Genomic DNA, 21,989 nt, shown 5'->3' with positions numbered 1-21,989 from the left:
TGAGCGAATTCACATTGGGGAGAAGCCGTTCACCTGCCCCGTGTGTGAGAAGGGCTTCACTCAGTCATCCAACCTGCGGACACACCAACTCACTCACACTGGGGAGAGGCCATTCATCTGTTCCGAGTGTGGGAAGGGATTCACTTGTTTATCCAACCTGCTGAGACACCAACGCATTCACACTGGGGAGAGGCCGTTCATCTGCTCTGCGTGTGGGAAGGGATTCACTCGATCATGTGAGCTGCTGACACACCAACGCATTCACACTGGGGAGAGGCCGTTCATCTGCTCTGAATGTGGGAAGGGTTTCACTCGATCAACCCATCTGCCGACACACCAACGCATTCACACTGGGGAGAGGCCGTTCACCTGCTCCGTGTGTGGGAAGGGATTCACTCAATTATCCATCCTGCTGATACACCAACGCATTCACACTGGGGAGAGGCCATTCACCTGCTCCGTGTGTGGGAAGGGGTTCACTCAGTCATCCAACCTGCTGAGACACCAGCGACTTCACAAGTGACTGCGGGGGTTGGACTCTGCTGTTATTGTTGCCGTTAATCACATCCAGGTCTGAACCATGTTCACTCGGACAGTTGGGGTTTGTTGCCGCTGGTGTAATTAATCCCTACAACTGGGTTGGAGTTTAATTTTCTGGATATCATAGAATGGTTACAGCACAGAAGGAGGCCTTTCGGACCGTCGAGCCCGTGCCGGCTCTCTGCAAGAGCACTTCAGCTAGTCCCACTCCCTGCCCTTTCCCCGTAGCCCTGCACATGCTTTATTTCCGATACTTATCCAATTCACTTTTTGAAAGCCACGATTGAATCTGCCTCCACCAGCCTTTCAGGCCGTACATTCCAGATCCTAACCACTCGCTGCGTAAAAAAATATATATTTTCTCATGTCGCCTTTGGTTCTTTTGCCGATCACTGTTGTACATTCCTGTCTGGCGTAAAAATAAAAAAGGGAAGGTGGCTCAACCATGGCTATCTAGGGAAATCAGGGATAGTATTAAAGCCAAGGAAATGGCATACAAATTGGCCAGAAATAGCAGCGAACCTGGGGACTGGGAGAAATTTAGAACTCAGCAGAGGAGGACAAAGGGTTTGATTAGGGCAGGGAAAATGGAGTACGAGAAGAAGCTTGCAGGGAACATTAAGGCGGATTGCAAAAGTTTCTATAGGTATGTAAAGAGAAAAAGGTTAGTAAAGACAAACGTAGGTCCCCTGCAGTCAGAATCAGGGGAAGTCATAATGGGGAACAAAGAAATGGCAGACCAATTGAACAAGTACTTTGGTTCAATATTCACTAAGGAGGACACAAACAACCTTCCGGATATAAAAGTGGTCAGAGGGTCTATTAAGGAGGAGGAAATGAGGGAAATCTTTATTAGTCGGGAAATTGATGGGATTGAAGGCCGATAAATCCCCAGGGCCTGATGGACTGCATCCCAGAGTATTAAGGAGGTGGCCTTGGAAATAGCGGATGCATTGACAGTCATTTTCCAACATTCCATTGACTCTGGATCAGTTCCTATCGAGTGGAGGGTAGCCAATGTAACCCCACTTTTTAAAAAAGGAGGGAGAGAGAAAGCAGGGAATTATAGTCCAGTCAGCCTGACCTCAGTAGTGGGTAAAATGATGGAATCAATTATTAAGGATGTCATAGCAGCGCATTTGGAAAATGGTGACATGATAGGTCCAAGTCAGCATGGATTTGTGAAAGGGAGATCATGCTTGACAAATCTTCTGGAATTTTTTGAGGATGTTTCCAATAAAGTGGACAAAGGAGTACCAGTTGATGTGGTATATTTGGACTTTCAGAAGGCTTTCGACAAGGTCCCACACAGGAGATTAATGTGCAAAGTTAAAGCACATGGGATTGGGGGTAGTGTGCTGACGTGGATTGAGAACTGGTTGTCAGACAGGAAGCAAAGAGTAGGAGTAAATGGGTACTTTTCGGAATGGCAGGCAGTGACTAGTGGGGTACCGCAGGGTTCTGTGCTGGGGCCCCAGCTGTTTACATTGTACATTAATGATTTAGACGAGGGGATTAAATGTAGTATCTCCAAATTTGCGGATGACACTAAGTTGGGTGGCAGTGTGAGCTGCGAGGAGGATGCTATGAGGCTACAGAGTGACTTGGATAGGTTAGGTGAGTGGGCAAATGCGTGGCAGATGAAGTATAATGTGGATAAATGTGAGGTTATCCACTTTGGTGGTAAAAACAGAGAGACAGACTATTATCTGAATGGTGACAGATTAGGAAAAGGGAAGGTGCAACGAGACCTGGGTGTCATGGTACATCAGTCATTGAAGGTTGGCATGCAGTACAGCAGGCGGTTAAGAAAGCAAATGGCATGTTGGCCTTCATAGCGAGGGGATTTGAGTACAGGGGCAGGGAGGTGTTGCTACAGTTGTACAGGGCCTTGGTGAGGCCACACCTGGAGTATTGTGTACAGTTTTGGTCTCCTAACTTGAGGAAGGACATTCTTGCTATTGAGGGAGTGCAGCGAAGATTCACCAGACTGATTCCCGGGATGGTGGGACTGACCTATCAAGAAAGACTGGATCAACTGGGCTTGTATTCACTGGAGTTCAGAAGAGTGAGAGGGGACCTCATAGAAACGTTTAAAATTCTGACGGGTTTGGACAGGTTGGATGCAGGAAGAATGTTCCCAATGTTGGGGAAGTCCAGAACCAGGGGTCACAGTCGAAGGATAAGGGGTAAGCCATTTAGGACCGAGATAAGGAGAAACTTCTTTACCCAGAGAGTGGTGAACCTGTGGAATTCTCTACCACAGAAAGTAGTTGAGGCCAATTCACTAAATATATTCAAAAGAGAGTTAGATGAAGTCCTTACTACTCGGGGGATCAAGGGGTATGGCGTGAAAGCAGGAAGTGGGTACTGAAGTTTCATGTTCAGCCATGAACTCATTGAATGGCGGTGCAGGCTAGAAGGGCTGAATGGCCTGCTCCTGCACCTATTTTCTAGGTTTCTATGTTTCTATCACCTTGAATCTGTGTCCTCTGGTTCTCCACCCTTCCGCCAATGGGAATATTTTCTCTCTACTCTGTCCAGACCCCTCATGATTTTATCAAATCTCCTCTCAACCTTCTCTGTTCTAAGAACAACCACCCCAGCTTCACCAGTCTATCCATGTAACTGAAGTCCCTCATCCCTGGAATCATTCTTGTAAATCTTTTCTGCATCCTCTGTCAAATAACTGTCAAATAAATCAGCTTTGTTTCCTACATACAGTGAGTCGATTCCTTGATTTCTCCATGGGGGAGACTAATTGATGTCCTGTTACCGATTGTTTCAGTTTTGAACCTATTTTCCGTTGTTAAAGGAAGACTTGTATTTATAAAATGTTTTTCATGGCCTCTGTTTTAGTGATGTTGATTGAGGGATAAATGTTAGCCAGGACACCAGAGATCTCTCTTCTTCGAAATAACGTCATGGAATCTTTTACGCCCACTTGAGAGGTCAGATGGTTCTGATTCTTTTTTTATTCGTTCACAGGATGTGGGCATCGCTGGTAAGGCCAGCATTTATTGCCCATCCATAATTGCCCTTGAGAAGATGATGGAGAGCCACCTACTTGAACTGCTGCAGTCCATCTGGTGATGGTACTCCCATAGTACTGTTGGGGAGGAAGTTCCAGGATTTTGACCCAGCGATAATGAAAGAACGGCGATATGCTTCCAGATCAGGATGGTGTGTGACTTGGAGGGGAACGTGGAGGTGGTGGTGTTCCCATGCGCCTGCTGCCCTTGTCCTTCTTGGTGGTACAGGTCGTGGGTTTGGGAGGTGCTGCCGAAGAAGCCTTGGCGAGTTGCTGCAGTGCATCTTGTACCTGGTAAACACTGCAGCCACGGTACGTCAATGATGGAGGGAGTGAATGTTTAAGGTGGTGGATGGGGTGCCAATCAAGCAGGCTGCTTTGTCCTGGATGGTGTCGAGCTTCTTGAGTGTTGTCACAGTTGCACCCATCCAGGCAAGTGGAGAGTATTCCATTACACTCCTGACTTGTGCCTTGTAGATGGTGGAAAGGCTTTGGGGAGTCAGGAGGTGAGACACTCGCCGTAGAATACCCAGCCTCTGACCTGCTCTTGTTGCCACAGTATTTATGTGGCTGGTCCAGTTAAGTTTCTGGTCAATGGTAACCCCGAGGATGTTGATGGTAGGAGATTCGGCGATGGTAATGCCATTGAATGTTATGGGACGGTGGTTAGACTCTCGCTTGTTGGAGATAGTCATTGCCTGGCACTTTTGTTCGTGAATGTTACTTGCCACTTATCAGCCCAAGCCTGAATGTTGCCCAGGTCTTGCTGTATACAGGCATGAACTGCTCCATTATTTAAGTTGTGAATGGAACTGAACACTGTGCAGTCATCAGCAAACATCCCCACTTCTGACCTTATGAAGAAAGGAAGGTCATTGATGAAGCAACTGAAGATGGTTGGGCCTAGGACACTGACCTGAGGAGCTCTTGCAGCGATATCCTGGGGCTGTTGATGATTGACCTCCAACCACCACAACCACCTTCCTTTGTGCTAGGTATGATTCCAGCCAGTGGAGAGTTTTCCCCCTGATTCCCATTGACTTCAGTTTTACTAGGGATCCTAGATGCCACACTCGGTCAAATGCTGCCTTGATGTCGAGGGTAGTCACTCTCACCTCACCTCTGGAATTCAGCTCTTTTGTCCATGTTTTGACCAAGGCTGTGATGAGGTCTGGAGCCAAGTGGTCCTGGGGGAACCCAAACTGGGTATCAGTGAGCAGGTTATTGGTGAGTAAGTGCAGCTTGATAGCACTGTTGACGACACCTTCCATCACTTTGCTGATGATTGAGAGTAGACTAATGGGGCAGTAATTGGCTGGATTGGATTTATCCTGCTTTTTGTGGACAGGACATACCTGGGCAGATTTCCACATCGTCTGATAGATGCCAGTGTTGTAGCTGTACTGGAACAGCTTGGCTAGAGGCGCGGCTAGTTCTGGAGCACAAGTCTTCAGCACAACAGCCAGTATGTTGTCAGAGCCCATAGCCGTTGCTGTATCCAATGCATTCAGCCGTTGCTTGACATCACGTGGAGTGAATAGAATTGGCTGAAGACTGGCTTCCTTAGGAAGCGGCTGATATTGATCATCCTCTTGGCATTTCTGGCTGAAGATGGTTGTAAACACTTCAGCCTTTTCATCTCACAAGATCAAGATGTAGAATCAGTTTGTGTGGAGATAAGAAATAATAAGGGAAAGAAATCACTGGTGGGAGCAGTCTATAGGCCCTCTAACAGTAGCTACACTACAGGACAGCATATAAATCAAATTATTTTAATTTGGATTGGACAAATCAAATTGGCAAAGGTAGCCTTAAGGAAGAGTTCATAGAGTGTATTCGGGATGTTTTCTTAGAACAATAGGATGTGGAACCAACCAGGGAGCAGACTATTTTAGATCTGGTAATATGTAATGTGACTGGATTAATTAATGATCTCATAGTAAAGGATCCGCTTGGGAAGAGTGATCATAACATGGTATAATTTCAAATTCGGTTTGAGACTGAGAAACTTGGATCTCGTACTAGCACCCTGAACTTAAATAAAGGCAATTACAAAGGAAGGGTAAGATGGTAGCTAAGCAGTGGCAGACATTTAAGGAGATATTTTATAACTCTCAGCAAAGATATATTCCAGTGAGAAAGAAAGACTGAAGAAGGATGAACCAGCCATGGCTAACTAAGAAGTAAAGGATGGTGTCAAATTGAAAACAAAAGCATACAATGTTGCAAAGATTAGCGGAAGGCCAAAAGATTAGGAACAACTAAAAAAAGAAAAAAGGGAAAGGAGATAGATTGAGAGTATACTTGCAAGAAATATAAAAAGAGACAGTTAGAGATTCTACAGGTATATAAAAAGGAAGAGAGCAGCTAAGTTGGTCCCTTAAAGGATGAGACTGGGGAATTAATAATGGGAAACCGGGAAATGGCAGAGAATTTGAACAAATATTTTGTATCGATCTTCACTGTAGAAGACACTAAAAGCATCCCAATCATGGATAATCAAGGGGCTATCGGGAGGGTGACAAGATGGACAAGTCCCCTGGACCGAATGGCCTGCATCCTATGCTATTAAAAGAAGTGGCTATAGAGATAATGGCTGCATTTGCAAAAATCCCTGGATCCTGGAGAGGATCCCAGTGGATTGGAAAACAGCAAATGTAATTCCCCTATTTAAGAAAGGAGGGAGACAGAAAGTAGGAAACCATTAGCCTAACATCAGTCACTGGGAAAATGCTACAGTCCATTACATAGAAACATAGAAAATAGGTGCAGGAGTAGGCCATTCGGCCCTTTGAACCTGCACCACCATTCAATAAAATCATGGCTGATCATTCCCTCTACCCCTTTCCTGCTTTCTCTCCATACCCCTTGATCCCTTTAGCCACAAGGACCATATCTAACTCCCTCTTGAATATATCCAATGAACTGGCATCAACAACTCTCTGCGGTAGGGAATTCCACAGGTTAACAACTTTGAGTGAAGAAGTTTCTCCTCATCTCAGTCCTAAATGGCCTACCCCTTATCCTAAGACTATGTCCCCTGGTTCTGGACTTCCCCATCATCGGGAACATTCTTCCTGCATCTAACCTGTCCAGTCCCGTCAGAATCTTATATGTTTCTATGAGAGCCCCTCTCATCCTTCTAAACTCCAGTGTATAAAGGCCCAGTTGATCCAGTCTCTCCTCATATGTCAGTCCAGCCATCCCGGGAATCAGTCTGGTGAATCTTCGCTGCATTCCCTCAATAGCAAGAACGTCGTTCCTCAGATTAGGAGACCAAAATTGAACACACTATTCCAGGTGAGGCCTCACCCAGGCCCTGTACAACTGCAATAAGACCTCCCTGCTCCTATACTCAAATCCCCTAGCGATGACGGCCAACCTTCGCCGCCTGCTGTACCTGCATGCCAACTTTCAATGACTGATGAACCATGACACCAAGATCTCGCTGCACCTCCCCTTTTCCTAATCTGCCGCCATTCAGATAATCTGCCTTTGTGTTTTTGCCCACAAAGTGGATAACCTCACATTTATCCACATTGTACAGCATCTGCCATGCCTATAAAAGGCCGCGAGAGGCGTCAGTAGGTGCGTCGGAGAGTCGTGAGTCCGGGGTCGGCGAGAGGCCTACAAAAGGCGTGTCGGTGCAGCTACAGGGAGAGGGGAAAAAAGAAAGAAATAGAAAGGTGACGTCACAGCCAAGGGGGTAAGTGGCTGGTGATTGGTAAGTAGTTTTCCTTGTTCTTTTTTCTCTTCTATATCAGTGAGTAACTTTTAGCACTGTTGTTGCCAATTTAAGTGTATCTAAGGGTTAAGTCATGGCAGGAGAGCTCGGACACGTGTTATGCTCCTCCTGTACTATGTGGGAAATCAGGGACGCCTCCGGTGTCCCTGACGACTACGTGTGCGGAAAGTGTATCCGCCTCCAGCTCCTGATGGACCGCGTTGCGGAATTGGAGCTGAAGGTGGATTCACTCTGGAGCATCCACGATGCTGTGAAAAGCACGTGCAGCGAGTTGCTCTTACCGCAGGTAAAAGGTCCACAGCCAGATAGAGAATGGAAGACCAAGGAAGGTAGTGCAGGGATCTCCTGCGGTCATCCCCCTGCAAAACAGATACACCGCTTTGAGTACTATTGAGGGGGATGACTCCTCGGGGGGGAACAGCAGCAGCCAAGTTCATGGCACCATGGCTGGCTCTGCTGCACAGGAGGGCAGGAAAAAGAGTGGGAGAGCGATAGTGATAGGGGATTCAATTGTAATTCTGCGGCCGCAACCGAGACTGCAGGATGGTATGTTGCCTTCCTGGGTCAAGGATGTCTCTGAGCGGGTGCAGGACATTCTGAAAAGGGAGGGTGAGCAGCCAGTTGTCGTGGTGCATATAGGTACCAATAACAAACGTAAAAAACGGGATGAGGTCCTATGAGGCGAATTTAGGGAGCTAGGAGCTAAATTAAAATGTAGGACCTCAAAAGTAATCTCAGGATTGCTACCAGTGCCACGTGCTAGTCAGAGTAGGAATTGCAGGATAACTCCGATGGCTTGAGGAGTGGTGCAGAAGGGAGGGATTCAAATTCCTGGGACATTGGAAGCGGTTCTAGGGGAGGTGGGACCAGTACAAACTGGATGGTCTGCACCTGGGCAGGACCAGAACCAATATCCTAGGGGGAGTGTTTGCTAGTGCTGTTGGGGAGGAGTTAAACTAATATGGCAGGGGGATGGGAACCTATGCAGGGAGACAGAGGGAAATAAAAAGGAGGCAGAAGCAAAATATAGAAAGGAGAATAGTAAAAGTGGAGGGCAGAGAAACCCAAGGCAAAAAACAAAAAGGGCCACATTACAGCAAAATTCTAAGGGGGCAAAGTGTATTTAAAAAAAAACAAGCCTGAAGGCTCTGTGCCTCAATGCGAGGAGTATTCGGAATAAGGTGGATGAATTAACTGCTCAGATAACAGTTAACGGATACGATGTGATTGGCATCACGGAGACATGGCTCCAGGGTGACCAAGGCTGGGAACTCAACATCCAAGGGTATTCAGCATTTAGGAAGGATAGACAGAAAGGAAAAGGAGGCAAGGAGGCGGGGTGGCGTTGCTGGTTAAAGATGAAATCAATGCAATTGTAAGGAAGGACATTAGCTTGGATGATGTGGAATCGGTATGGGTGGAGCTGCGGAATACCAAAGTGCTGAAAACACTAGTGGGTGTTGTGTATAGACCACCAAATAGTAGTAGTGAGGTTGGGGACAGCATCAAGCAAGAAATAAGGGATGTGTGCAATAAAGGTGCAGCAGTAATCATGGGCGACTTTAATCTACACATTGATTGGGCTAACCTAACTGGTAGCAATGCGATGGAGGAGGATTTCCTGGAGTGTATTCGGGATGGTTCTCTAGACCAATATGTCGAGATACCAATCGGGGAGCTGGCCATCCTAGACTGGGTATTGTGTAATGAGAAGGGACTAATTAGCAATCTTATTGTGCGAGGCCCCTTGAGGAAAAGTGACCATAATATGGTAGAATTCCTTATTAAGATGGAGAGTGACAAAGTTAATTTGGAAACCAGGGTCCTGAACTTCAGGAAAGGTAACTTTGACGGTATGAGGTGTGAATTGGCTAGAATAGACTAGCAAACGATACTAAAAAGGTTGACGGTCGATAAGCAATGGCAAACATTTAAAGATCACATGGATGAACTTCAGCAAATGTACATCCCAGTCTGGAGTAAAAATAAAACTGGGAAGGTGGCTCAACCCTGGCTAACAAAGGAAATAAAGGATAGTGTTTAAAGCAAAGGAAGGGGCATATAAATTGGCTAGAAAAAGCAACAAATCTGAGGACTGGGAGAAATTTAGAATTCAGCAGAGGAGGACCAAGGGTTTAATTAAGAGGGGGAAAATAGAGTATGAGCTGAAGCTTGCAGGGAATATAAAAACTGACTGCAAAAGTTTCTATAAATATGTGAAGAGAAAAAGATTAGTAAAGACAAACGTAGGTCCTTCGCAGTTAGATGCAGGTGAAATTATAGTGGGGAACAAAGAAATGGCAGACCAATTGAACCAATCTTAGGTTCTGTTTTCACGAAGGAAGATACAAATAACCTTCCAAAGATACTAGGGGACAGTGGGTCTAGTGAGAAGGAGGAACTGAAGGATATCCTTATTAGGTGGGAAATTGTATTAGGAAAATTGATGGGATTGAAACATAGAAAAACATAGAAACTAGGTGCAGGAGTAGGCCATTCAGCCCTTCTAGCCTGCACTGCCATTCAATGAGTTCATGGCTGAACATGCAACTTCAGTACCCCCTTCCTGCTTTCTCGCCATACCCCTTGATCCCCCGAGTAGTAAGGACTTCATCTGACTCCCTTTTGAATATATTTAGTGAATTGACCTCAACTACTTTCTGTGGTAGAGAATTCCACAGGTTCACCACTCTCTGGGTGAAGAAGTTTTTCCTCATCTCGGTCCTAAATGGCTTACCCCTTATCCTTAGACTGTGACCCCTGGTTCTGGACTTCCCCAACATTGGGAACATTCTTCCTGCATCTAACCTGTCTAAAGCCGTCAGAATTTTAAACGTTTCTATGAGGTCCCCTCTCATTCTTCTGAACTCCAGTGAATACAAGCCCAGTTGATCCAGTCTTTCTTGATAGGTCAGTCCCACCATCCCGGGAATCAGTCTGGTGAATCTTCGCTGCCTCCCTCAATAGCAAGAATGTCCTTCCTCAAGTTAGGAGACCAAAACTGTACACAATACTCCAGGTGTGGCCTCACCAAGGCCCTGTACAACTGTAGCAACACCTCCCTGCCCTTGTACTTAAATCCCCTCTCTATGAAGGCCAACATGACATTTGCTTTCACGTCACCGCGCAGTTTAAATCCAATCAGTGACTGGACGGGCCAAGTGATATACAAGGTCGACGTCACACCTGACTTGGACACTTATTTCCTAAGTTTAGAAGGTATTCGCCAGATTGACCTGGATCTCGTTCAGACACTACCTGAGAACCAGCGAGTGGCTAAACTTTCCTCAGACTTTTGAAACCAGGGGAAACTGGAGCAGTATTGAAATCATACTCACTCCAGTGGCCACTTTCCCCTCGTCTCGTCCAAGGCTAGTCTGGCTCTTAATTCGCAAGTTTTCGGCAGTCGTCCGTTGAGATCCCTCTTCTGACACCAAATGTTGATTTCTAGATTCTTTTCCTTCAATCTGTTTCAGTGAATACACTGAGGCGAACACCAAAGGAGCTTGTAACAAAGCAGTCTTTATTTCTCTCACCGGTCGAGACTTATCAGACAGAAGGAATACTCTCTTGATAGAGCGTACACACTTCCTACGGACAAGTAAGTTTTCATTGTGAAGGCACACAGTTATACATTTTTTGGTACAAGATAACAAGATACAATTAGAGTGACATCCTAGTTCAGCCTATCCCTTTTGATCCCTCCTTTCCTTTGTCCACTCATGAGCCGACATCTATATGAGCTGTTTTTACTAAAGCTCGGGCATTGTTTCTAAATGTTACAATTTTACTGGCGTGACTAGTAACTGAGACCTTGCAATTCTGCTAATTGTGCTGATGTTGTAATATTTGCAATCTGACATTCTCTTAGTTATTTTTCCATGGCTTATACATTTTCATATATTCAGTTCACTTCACTGTCTTTATTTTCATATATCCAGTTCACATATCCACACCCGGGGAGCTGGCCAAGCACGCCGTGTCGGAAGGGAAAAAGGCGGTGACCGAGTACACCAGCTCCAAGTAAAACTCCACGCTGTCCTGACAGAACACCCCAAACACAACGGCTCTTTCAAGAGCCGCCCACAACCTCGCTGAAAGAGCTGCACAAGCATCACCCTTTAGACTCAATTTACTGTAATTATTTACTGTAATTATTTCCTAAACAAATGTGTTTGAGAACCTTTGCAGTTCCAGCTGTGGATTTAGTTTTGAATTCTCATAAGCAGCTTCACTGACCGGTTCGATGTTGAGCCGCTGTTGAATTTCCCGCCATTCAAGCTACAAACACAGTTCCTCTCGCTCTTTCCCATTTACAGTGCCTGCCGAAGAATTAAGAGCTTGTTTAGGGGATGAGAATCAGATTTCAGTCACCTCATTCTCTCGCAAGCCCTTTTCAAGTTTATTTTTCAATTCCTATTGTGGGTCAATCCGTTTATTAACCCGGGACTCCCCGCAGTGTAACAACCCAGAATGGGAGTTCGGACAGAGACCAGAACGGGAGCAGTGTGAACACTCTGTCCCTCTTATCTTTTCACAGAAGGACCCCCAGTTCTGGTCTCACTCCCGGCTGTGCGGAGGATCGATCCATGATCTGTGATTCCCAACTTTTACACAGTTTGAGCTGGAATGTGTCCCTGTTACAGAGTCAGTGGGGATTGATTGCTGTCCGTTACAAACAGTTTGAAAGTGAACGTGAATTTAATCCTGATTGTAACAGCCTGGAATTTGTAAGGGAAATATGGAATAAAATAAAAGGAAGTAAAACCTGTTTGTAAACCTTTGGCTAATGATGAATTTATTAACATAATCCGCACTTAAAAAAATTATTGGGGTTTTTGAAATTAAAAATGGTTCGAGGTCTGACTGTTGACAGGAATTTCCGCCCTCGTTTCATTGGTGGTCTCAACAGACTATGGGTAAGGCGAGAGGTTAACATTCAGCGGCGATTTGAGTGAAGAATCATCATGTCTGGCCAAGGTAAAGGAGGCAAAGGACAAGGTAAAGGCGGGGCCAAACGGCACCGTAAAGTGCTCCGTGATAACATCCAGGGCATCACAAAACCAGCCATCCGCCGCCTGGCTTGCCGTGGCGGTGTCAAGCGGATCTCGGGCCTGATCTACGAGGAGACCCGCGGGGTGCTGAAGGTTTTCCTGGAGGATGTGATCCGGGATGTGGTCACCTACACTGAGCACACCAAGCGCAAGACGGTCACTGCCATGGATGTGGAGTACGCTCTGAAACGGCAGGGCCGCGCTCTCTGTGGATTCGGTGGCTGAACAACTCGACCCTTTCCCCCCAACACAACATAAAGGCTCTTCTCAGAGCCGCCCACCGCCTCACAGAGAGAGCAGTGACCTGGGGAACGGGGCGGGGGCGAGACAGTTGATTTACATTTTGTTCAGCATAGATACGTTTTTCGCCAAGATCTGTATTGTGGCGTTAGGTTTATTAAATCAGCATATGCACGATGGACGCAGTGTCCTTTTAGTCTTCGAATCATAGACATTTACGGCATATTCCAGGTGAAGGTAATACTGAAACAACTAATGTAGTTACAGCAGTGACCGATAAGAAAGGTGTTGAATTAACCGGTGGGAGGACAGTGAGGGTCTCTTGCCCTCACAGAAGGATTCCCAAGTCCTGATCAGAAGTGACCCTCAGGCAATCTCGGATATAAACAGGTCAATGTCTGGAACATGTAGACATCTAGACCGACAAAGACAGCAGCGAGTTTGCTGTTCAGATTATTGAATATATATATATATATAGGAAAACACGTGAATGAACCTTCCTCACAAGACCGCCGTCAGTCACCATGTTTGCCTGAGAGCAGAATAGAAACATAATAGAATAAAAGGAAAAGGAGGTGGGGTAGCATTGCTGGTTAAAGAGGAGATTAATGCAATAGTTAGGAAAGACATTAGCTTGGATGATGTGGAATCTATATGGGTAGAGCTGCAGAACACTAAAGGGCAAAAATCGTTAGTGGGAGTTGTGTACAGACCTCCAAACAGTAGTAGTGATGTTGGGGAGGGCATCAAACAGGAAATTAGGAGTGCATGCAATAAAGGTGCAGCAGTTATAATGGGTGACTTTAATATGCACATAGATTGGGCTAGCCAAACTGGAAGCAATACGGTGGAGGAGGATTTCCTGGAATGCATAAGGGATGGTTTTCTAGACCAATATGTCGAGGAACCAACTAGGGGGGAGGCCATCTTAGACTGGGTGTTGTGTAATGAGTGAGGATTAATTAGCTATCTCATTGTGCGAGGCCCCTTGGGGAAGAGTGACCATAATATGGTGGAATTCTGCATTAGGATGGAGAATGAAACAGTTAATTCAGAGACCATGGTCCAGAACTTAAAGAAGGGTAACTTTGAAGGTATGAGGCATGAATTGGCTAAGATAGATTGGCTAATGATACTTCAGGGGTTGACTGTGGATGGGCAATGGCAGACATTTAGAGACCGCATGGATGAATTACAACAATTGTACATTCCTGTCTGGCGTAAAAATAAAAAAGGGAAGGTGGCTCAACCGTGGCTATCAAGGGAAATCAGGGATAGTATTAAAGCCAAGGAAATGGCATACAAATTGGCCAGAAATAGCAGCGAACCTGGGGACTGGGAGAAATTTAGAACTCAGCAGAGGAGGACAAAGGGTTTGATTAGGGCAGGGAAAATGGAGTACGAGAAGAAGCTTGCAGGGAACATTAAGGCGGATTGCAAAAGTTTCTATAGGTATGTAAAGAGAAAAAGGTTAGTAAAGACAAACGTAGGTCCCCTGCAGTCAGAATCAGGGGAAGTCATAACGGGGAACAAAGAAATGGCAGACCAATTGAACAAGTACTTTGGTTCAGTATTCACTAAGGAGGACACAAACAACCTTCCGGATATAAAAGTGGTCAGAGGGTCTATTAAGGAGGAGGAACTGAGGGAAATCTTTATTAGTCGGGAAATTGTGTTGGGGAAATTGATGGGATTGAAGGCCGATAAATCCCCAGGGCCTGATGGACTGCATCCCAGAGTACTTAAGGAGGTGGCCTTGGAAATAGCGGATGCATTGACAGTCATTTTCCAACATTCCATTGACTCTGGATCAGTTCCTATCGAGTGGAGGGTAGCCAATGTAACCCCACTTTTTAAAAAAGGAGGGAGAGAGAAAGCAGGGAATTATAGACCGGTCAGCCTGACCTCAGTAGTGGGTAAAATGATGGAATAAATTATTAAGGATGTCATAGCAGCACATTTGGAAAATGGTGACATGATAGGTCCAAGTCAGCATGGATTTGTGAAAGGGAGATCATGCTTGACAAATCTTCTGGAATTTTTTGAGGATGTTTCCAATAAAGTGGACAAAGGAGTACCATTTGATGTGGTATATTTGGACTTTCAGAAGGCTTTCGACAAGGTCCCACACAGGAGATTAATGTGCAAAGTTAAAGCACATGGGATTGGGGGTAGTGTGCTGACATGGATTGAGAACTGGTTGTCAGACAGGAAGCAAAGAGTAGGAGTAAATGGGTACTTTTCGGAATGGCAGGCAGTGACTAGTGGGGTACCGCAGGGTTCTGTGTTGGGGCCCCAGCTGTTTACATTGTACATTAATGATTTAGACGAGGGGATTAAATGTAGTATCTCCAAATTTGCGGATGACACTAAGTTGGGTGGCAGTGTGAGCTGCGAGGAGGATGCTATGAGGCTACAGAGTGACTTGGATAGGATAGGTGAGTGGGCAAATGCGTGGCAGATGAAGTATAATGTGGATAAATGTGAGGTTATCCACTTTGGTGGTAAAAACAGAGAGACAGACTATTATCTGAATGGTGACAGATTAGGAAAAGGGAAGGTGCAACGAGACCTGGGTGTCATGGTACATCAGTCATTGAAGGTTGGCATGCAGGTACAGCAGGCGGTTAAGAAAGCAAATGGCATGTTGGCCTTCATAGCGAGGGGATTTGAGTACAGGGGCAGGGAGGTGTTGCTACAGTTGTACAGAGCCTTGGTGAGGCCACACCTGGAGTATTGTGTACAGTTTTGGTCTCCTAACTTGAGGAAGGACATTCTTGCCATTGAGGGAGTGCAGCGAAGATTCACCAGACTGATTCCCGGGATGGTGGGACTGACCTATCAAGAAAGACTGGATCAACTGGGCTTGTATTCACTGGAGTTCAGAAGAGTGAGAGGGGACCTCATAGAAACGTTTAAGATTCTGACGGGTTTGGACAGGTTGGATGCAGGAAGAATGTTCCCAATGTTGGGGAAGTCCAGAACCAGGGGTCACAGTCTAAGGATAAGGGGTAAGCCATTTAGGACTGAGATAAGGAGAAACTTCTTCACCCAGAGAGTGGTGAACCTGTGGAATTCTCTACCACAAGAAGTAGTTGAGGCCAATTCACTAAATATATTCAAAAGGGAGTTAGATGAAGTCCTTACTACTCGGGGGATCAAGGGGTATGGCGTGAAAGCAGGAAGTGGGTACTGAAGTTTCATGTTCAGCCATGAACTCATTGAATGGCGGTGCAGGCTAGAAGGGCTGAATGGCCTGCTCCTGCACCTATTTTCTATGTTTCTATGTTTCTATAAAGAACAGAGTATAAATCTGGAGGGGATGTAACTGATGACCTCATACAAGAATTTGAGATTGTGGCGAGCAATAAATCTGATTGGATGTTTAAAGAGACCAATCAGAGACATATGGAACAATGGAAATTGACAACGCAACCAATGAACCAATCACATTCATTGCCTTCACCCATCCCTCATTAGCATAGGGCTGTGGGCGGAGTGTGGGGGCTGCCTATATAATGCGAGCCCGGAGCAAAGCTCCCTTCAGATCTGTGCCTGACTGAACAAGATGATGCCTGGAGAAAAGAAACAAGCTTCAAAGAAAGGCGCCAAGAAAGTAATCAAGAAAACACCACCGAAGGGCGGCAAGAAGCGCAGAAAGTCGAGGAAGGGAGTTACTCCATCTACATCTACAAAGTGATGTTCACCCCGACACCGGCATCTCCTCCAAGGCCATGGGCATCATGAACTCGTTTGTGAACGATATTTTCGAGCGCATCGCGGGTGAGGCTTCCCGCCTGGCCCATTACAACAAGCGCCGCACCATCAGCTCCCGGGAGATCCAGACCGCCGTGCGCCTGCTGCTGCCCGGGGAGCTGGCCAAGCACGCCGTGTCGGAAGGGACAAAGGCGGTGACCAAGTACACCAGCTCCAAGTAAAACTCCACGCTGTCCTGACAGAACAAACCCCAAACACAACGGCTCTTTTAAGAGCCACCCACAACATCGTTGAAAGAACTGCACAAACGCGTCATCCTTTAAACTCAATTTTCTGTAGTTATTTCCTGAGCAAATGTGTTTGACAACCTTTAAAGATCCAGCTGTAGATTTCGATTTGAATTCTCAGATAAGCGGTTTTACTGTCCAGTTCAACCTGAGCTTCGCTGATGAATTTCCCTCCCAGTAAACTACACACACTGTCCCTGGTCTCCTGCTGACGAATTATGATCTTGTTTTAGGGGGTGAGACTCAAACTTTAGTCACCTCATTCTCTCTCTTTATAGTTTAAAATAAAATTGTAGTTCGGGGTCAATCTGCTTATTAACCGAGACTCCGTGTGTAACAAGCCAGAATGGGAGTTCTTACAGAGACCAGAACGGGGGCAGTTTGAACACTCTGTCCCTCTTTTCTCACAGAAGGACTCCCAGTTCTGGTCTCACTATCGCCTGTGAGGAGGATCGATCCACCATCTGTGATTCCCAAATTGTACAAAGATTGAGCTGGAATGTGTCCCGTTACGGAAAATTCCAGCCCATTACATACTGTTTGAAACTGAACCCGAATTTAATCCTGATTGTAACATCCTGGAATTTGCAAGGTAATATAGAATAAGACAAAAGGAATTAAAACTCTTTGACTAATGATGAATTTATTAATATAATCCGCACTTGTAAAAATTATTGGCGGGCTTTTTGAAATTGAAAATCCGTCAAAGATCGGACTGTTAACAATAATTTTCGCCCTCTTTTCATTGGCGGGCTAAACAGAGGGTGTTCGCTCCCTACATCCCTCCAGGATGTATAAGAAGGGCAGATGTGGGAGGAGTTTCTCATTATTTCTCTGAACTTGTGGATTGTGGAAATGTCTGGAAGAGGAAAAACCGGCGGAAAAGCTCGGGCCAAGGACAAATCTCGCTCCTCCCGGGCCGGACTGCAGTTCCCTGTGGGCCGTGTTCACAGACTCCTGCGGAAGGGGAACTACGCTGAGCGTGTGGGTGCCGGAGCCCCGGTCTACATTGCTGTTGTGCTCGAGTATCTGACCACTGAAATCCTGGAGCTGGCCGGCAACGCGGCCCGTGACAACAAGAAGACCCGCATCATCCCCAGACACCTGCAGCTGGCCATCCGCAACGACGAGGAGCTCAACAAGCTGCTGGGAAAGGTGACCATCGCTCAGGACGGAGTGCTGCCTAATATCCAGGCTGTGCTGCTGCCCAAGAAAACCACCACTTAGTCCAAGAGCAAATAAAGCGGACAAAATTTAATCTAATAACCCAAAGGCTCTTTTCAGAGCCACCCACAGTATCTGTGAAAGGCTGGTTACTGGTCTATGGATTATAATTGTTCCAGATCTAATTTAACATATTGAATCTCCTGCAATCAAACTGCGAATTTCCTGATCAGAAATGAGGCTAAAACATTTTCAGTTTAAGTGAACGCATTGAACCATGCAGAATTTTACCCTTTTAATTTGTATACAGGAATGACCCAGAATTACAGCTCTGTTCACTTTAAAATATTCCAAATAGTATCCCACCTGTCGCCGCATTAAGAGTTGGGTTTTAAAGGCGGGATTCAGACTTCGTGCTCTCTCCTGAAAATCTATCCCAGTCTGTGGATAATTTACTTAGATTCCGACCCATGTTGAGCAAGTGCAGTCGGTATACTGGGCACCTCAACCAAACCCACATGGTCAGATATTCACCTCCTGCACTGTATAAACCCCCAGTTACAGAGACCCTGTCTCTGTTTATATTACACTTGACCCTGTCTCTGTTTATACTGCACTAGACCCTGTCTCTGTTTATTCTGCACTAGACCCAGTCTCAGTTTTTTGAACCTCGACCATGTTTTAGTTACTGCGGCACTAAACAACATCCACAAATATTGGAAATCGTTGGGGAGGAAACAGTGAAAGTAACAGTCAGAAAACGGAAGACTGTAGAGCGAAATAGTCCAAATTTCGCTGGATAGTTGCAAGTGTTTCATTCCTTCCCAAACGAAGGACATAACCAGTGAGAGAATGAGAGATTTATTAACCTCACGGCAGGTATAGATATAGTTTCACTTTTACCATCACTGGCACCAATCATCACACACTGGGGATAAATCTCAGGAGCTTCTGTGCGATGGTGAGATGATCACTGGACAATAAAGCGCAGAGACTGGTGGGGGACTGCTCATTATATTGGGGATTTAATCCCCTTTCCCACTGAATACTGTGGACAGACATGGTCACCTTGGTAACAGAATGGTCAGAGTGACATCACTTTCTATACAAGACAATGGGTTATCAATAAATGGTAAAGGTATTAAACATTCTGCAATTACATTGGAAACAAAATGGACTGTGCAGTGATTGTAAAGCTGCCTATTTCGGTGACTTGAGCCTTTCTAAAATGTCTCACTGTTTTCGATGATCCATTTAACTTGCTGCAGAATTTGGAAAGATTTCAGAATTGTGCAGTGTGAAGAAGGTTTCGGTTAAAGGTGGAGTCAAATTTGTTTCAAAATATTCTGTTCTTATTCTTCCCAAACCCCCCAAATTTTAGAACACTGCAATACTGACTGGTAAGGTCCCAAGTTCGATCCGTGATCTGGGCTGTTAGTTGATCTCAGCCAAGGCAGCAGTTCAGGGGTTCTAATTATCCTCAGTACCACTGGACTAATACGAGTGAAAATCAGCCAGTAGCCCTGCTCTTCGTACCGACCCAGTGACCTCAACTGGGAAGTGTGTGGATGTCATTTGAGGGCAGGATTTGAGGCTGTGATGCCTACCACAGTGGAAATCCTGCCGGCACTCACTGAGTCGACTGACAGCGAGGCACTAGAGGTTAACTAATGTCTGTGGAATTTCACCACACCCACCCCCCACACACACCCCACCCACCCCCTCCACACCCACACCCACCCCTCACACAGATACACCACACACACACCCCCCACATACACACACCCCACCCCCCACACATCATTACACACACAACCTCCCCCCACACACATACCCACAAATTACATCCCCCACACCCACTCCCCCACACACACACACGCCCCACACACATACACACTCCCCACATACACCCCTCCACACACCCCCACCCCACACACACACACGCACCCACACACACCTCCATACACATCCCCGACACACACACCTATACACCCCCACCCCACCCCCCCACACATACCTATCCACCCCGACCCCACCCCCCACACACACACATCCCGCCACACACACCCCCAGCCCCCCCACACACACACCCACCCTGCTCATACACACACACCCCCATACACACACACACCCACCCACACTACACTCACATCCCCCATACACACACCCCCCCACACTCACACACGCACACCCCCCCCCCACACACACACCCTCACACACATGGATATACACATACACCCCACACACACACCCCACCACACACAGCAACCCCCCCCCCCCCCCCCACACACACACACACCATTACAGGACAAGATTTCAGGCTGTATTGTCTATCACAGTGGAAATCCTGCTGGTACTCACTGAGTCGACTGACGATGAGGCACTAGAGGTTAACTAATGTCTGTGGAATTGCACCCAGCCAAATTCAGCACTTTCTGGAGATAAAAAATCTCAGATGCTGAAATGACTGTTGATTTTAGACAGTGAGGTTTGAGGGAGAGTGTCTAGAATAAGGAATTTACAGCTTAGGGGGGACAGAATGTTCTATCGAATCTAGAATTGTCCGTTCTGAATTTCTATCTTGTACTTAAAGTAATAACTTTTGTAAGCACCATTTATTTGCAGGGTATTAGAAGGGGAGGATCTGCAGCAGGGAAACTCAATCCATACATTGCGTCAAGATTTGACAGATTCCCGGATTGATCAGGATCACCTTCTCATCAGCCTTTGTAAAAAGATAGTGGATGCACGGTTGTAATCTACCAAAATTCCCTGAATTCTGGAGAGATCCCAGCGGACTGGAAAACCGCAAATGTACATCCCTAATTAAGAAACGAGGGAGACAGAAAGCAGGAAACTATAGACCAGTTAGCCTACCATCTGTCATTCAGAAAATACTGGAGCCTATCATTAAGGAAGTAGTAGCAGAACATTTAGGAAATTATATTGCAGTCAAGCAGAGTCAGCATGGTTTCATGAAAGGGAAATCATGTTTGACAAATTTCCTGCAATTATTTGAGGATGTAACAAGCAAAGTGGATAAAGGAGAACCAGTTGATGTCACATATTTGGATTTCCAGAAAACATTCCATATGGTGCCACACAAAAGGTTACTTCACAAACTAAGAGTTCACGGGGTTGGGGGTAATATATCAGCATGGATAGAGGATTGGCAAACTAACAGAAAACTAACAGAGAGTCAGGATAAATGGATCATTTTCAGCTTGGCAAACTGTAACTAGTGGGGTGCCGCAGGGATCAGTGCTGGGGACTCAACTATTTACAACTAATATAAATAACTTGGCTGAAGGGACCGAGTGTAACATAGTCAAATTTGCTGATGATACAAAGATAGGTTGTGAGGAGGACACAAAGTATCTACAAGGTGATATAGATAGGCTCTGTGAGTGGGCAAAAATCTGGCAGATGGACTATAATGTGGTAAAATGTCAGGTTATCCCTTTTGGTAGGATAAATAAAAAAGCAAATAATTATTTAAATGGGGACAATTACAAAATGCTGTCGTACAGAGGGATCTGGAGGTTCTTGTATATGAAACTCAAAAAGTTAGCATGCAGGTACAGCAAGTAATCAGGAAGGCAAATGGAATGCTGCCCTTTATTGCAAGGGGGATGGAGTATAAAAGTAGGGAGTCCTGCTACAACTGTACAGGGCGTTGGTAAGACCACACCTGGAGTACTGTGCACAGTTTTGGTCTGGACTTGTCTCTATTCCCGTGCCAAGGGGATTGCTACACCAGACGGGAGGGGCAACATTTAGGGACACTGATTCCCCACCAATTCCCATTCCCCTTCTTTCTGGTGGATAATGGAGGGGCCTCTGTGTGTAATGTGCAAGTCAGTAAGAATTGTCAGCAAGCTCTTTTTAATTGGAGATGTTATTCAGTGGAAACTTTGACACAATTGTAGATTTTGTACCAAAGATCAATTTAGAATTAAAGTAAAAGTTCATAATTTAATTGCAAACTAAATTTCTGTTGAGAGTTGCTGAATTAAGGGGAAAGCTAACACACAGCATTTCTTAAGTGGACACTGCAGCCCCAAGAACACAATCAGCAATATATCCAGAATATTAAAGTCCAGCCCAGTTATAGGGTTATTAACATCGGCAGAAATAAACCCCAAATGTCAGAATTAAACATAGAAACATAGAAAATAGGTGCAGGAGTAGGCCATTCGGCCCTTCTAGCC

General features: G+C 45.7%; 2 protein-coding genes across 8 annotated transcripts in view; both read left to right on the top strand.

The window, feature by feature from the left end:
- The window catches only part of LOC139256583 (zinc finger protein 229-like), a 203,142-nt gene that overhangs the window by 23,047 nt on the left and 158,106 nt on the right, over positions 1–21,989 (top strand). Inside the window, exons 1-4 of one of the 7 annotated variants that reach the window (XR_011592178.1) lie at positions 3,855–3,883; positions 7,119–7,277; positions 10,793–10,917; positions 11,258–12,095. The exons of 3 other annotated variants lie outside the window; for them this stretch is intronic. The gene's annotated coding sequence lies outside the window, so the exon portion shown is untranslated. 3 more of the 7 variants (XR_011592177.1, XR_011592180.1, XR_011592184.1) reach the window with 3 other exon arrangements.
- LOC139256582 (histone H4-like) lies at positions 12,284–12,595 on the top strand. The gene has a single exon (XM_070874249.1). It carries the CDS (start codon positions 12,284–12,286, stop codon positions 12,593–12,595), a length of 312 nt encoding a protein of 103 aa, XP_070730350.1.

This window comes from Pristiophorus japonicus, unplaced genomic scaffold (genome assembly GCF_044704955.1).
Source record: "Pristiophorus japonicus isolate sPriJap1 unplaced genomic scaffold, sPriJap1.hap1 HAP1_SCAFFOLD_739, whole genome shotgun sequence".
Classification (NCBI taxonomy): Eukaryota; Metazoa; Chordata; class Chondrichthyes; family Pristiophoridae; genus Pristiophorus; species Pristiophorus japonicus.
This window is presented reverse-complemented; position numbering and strand designations above follow the sequence as displayed.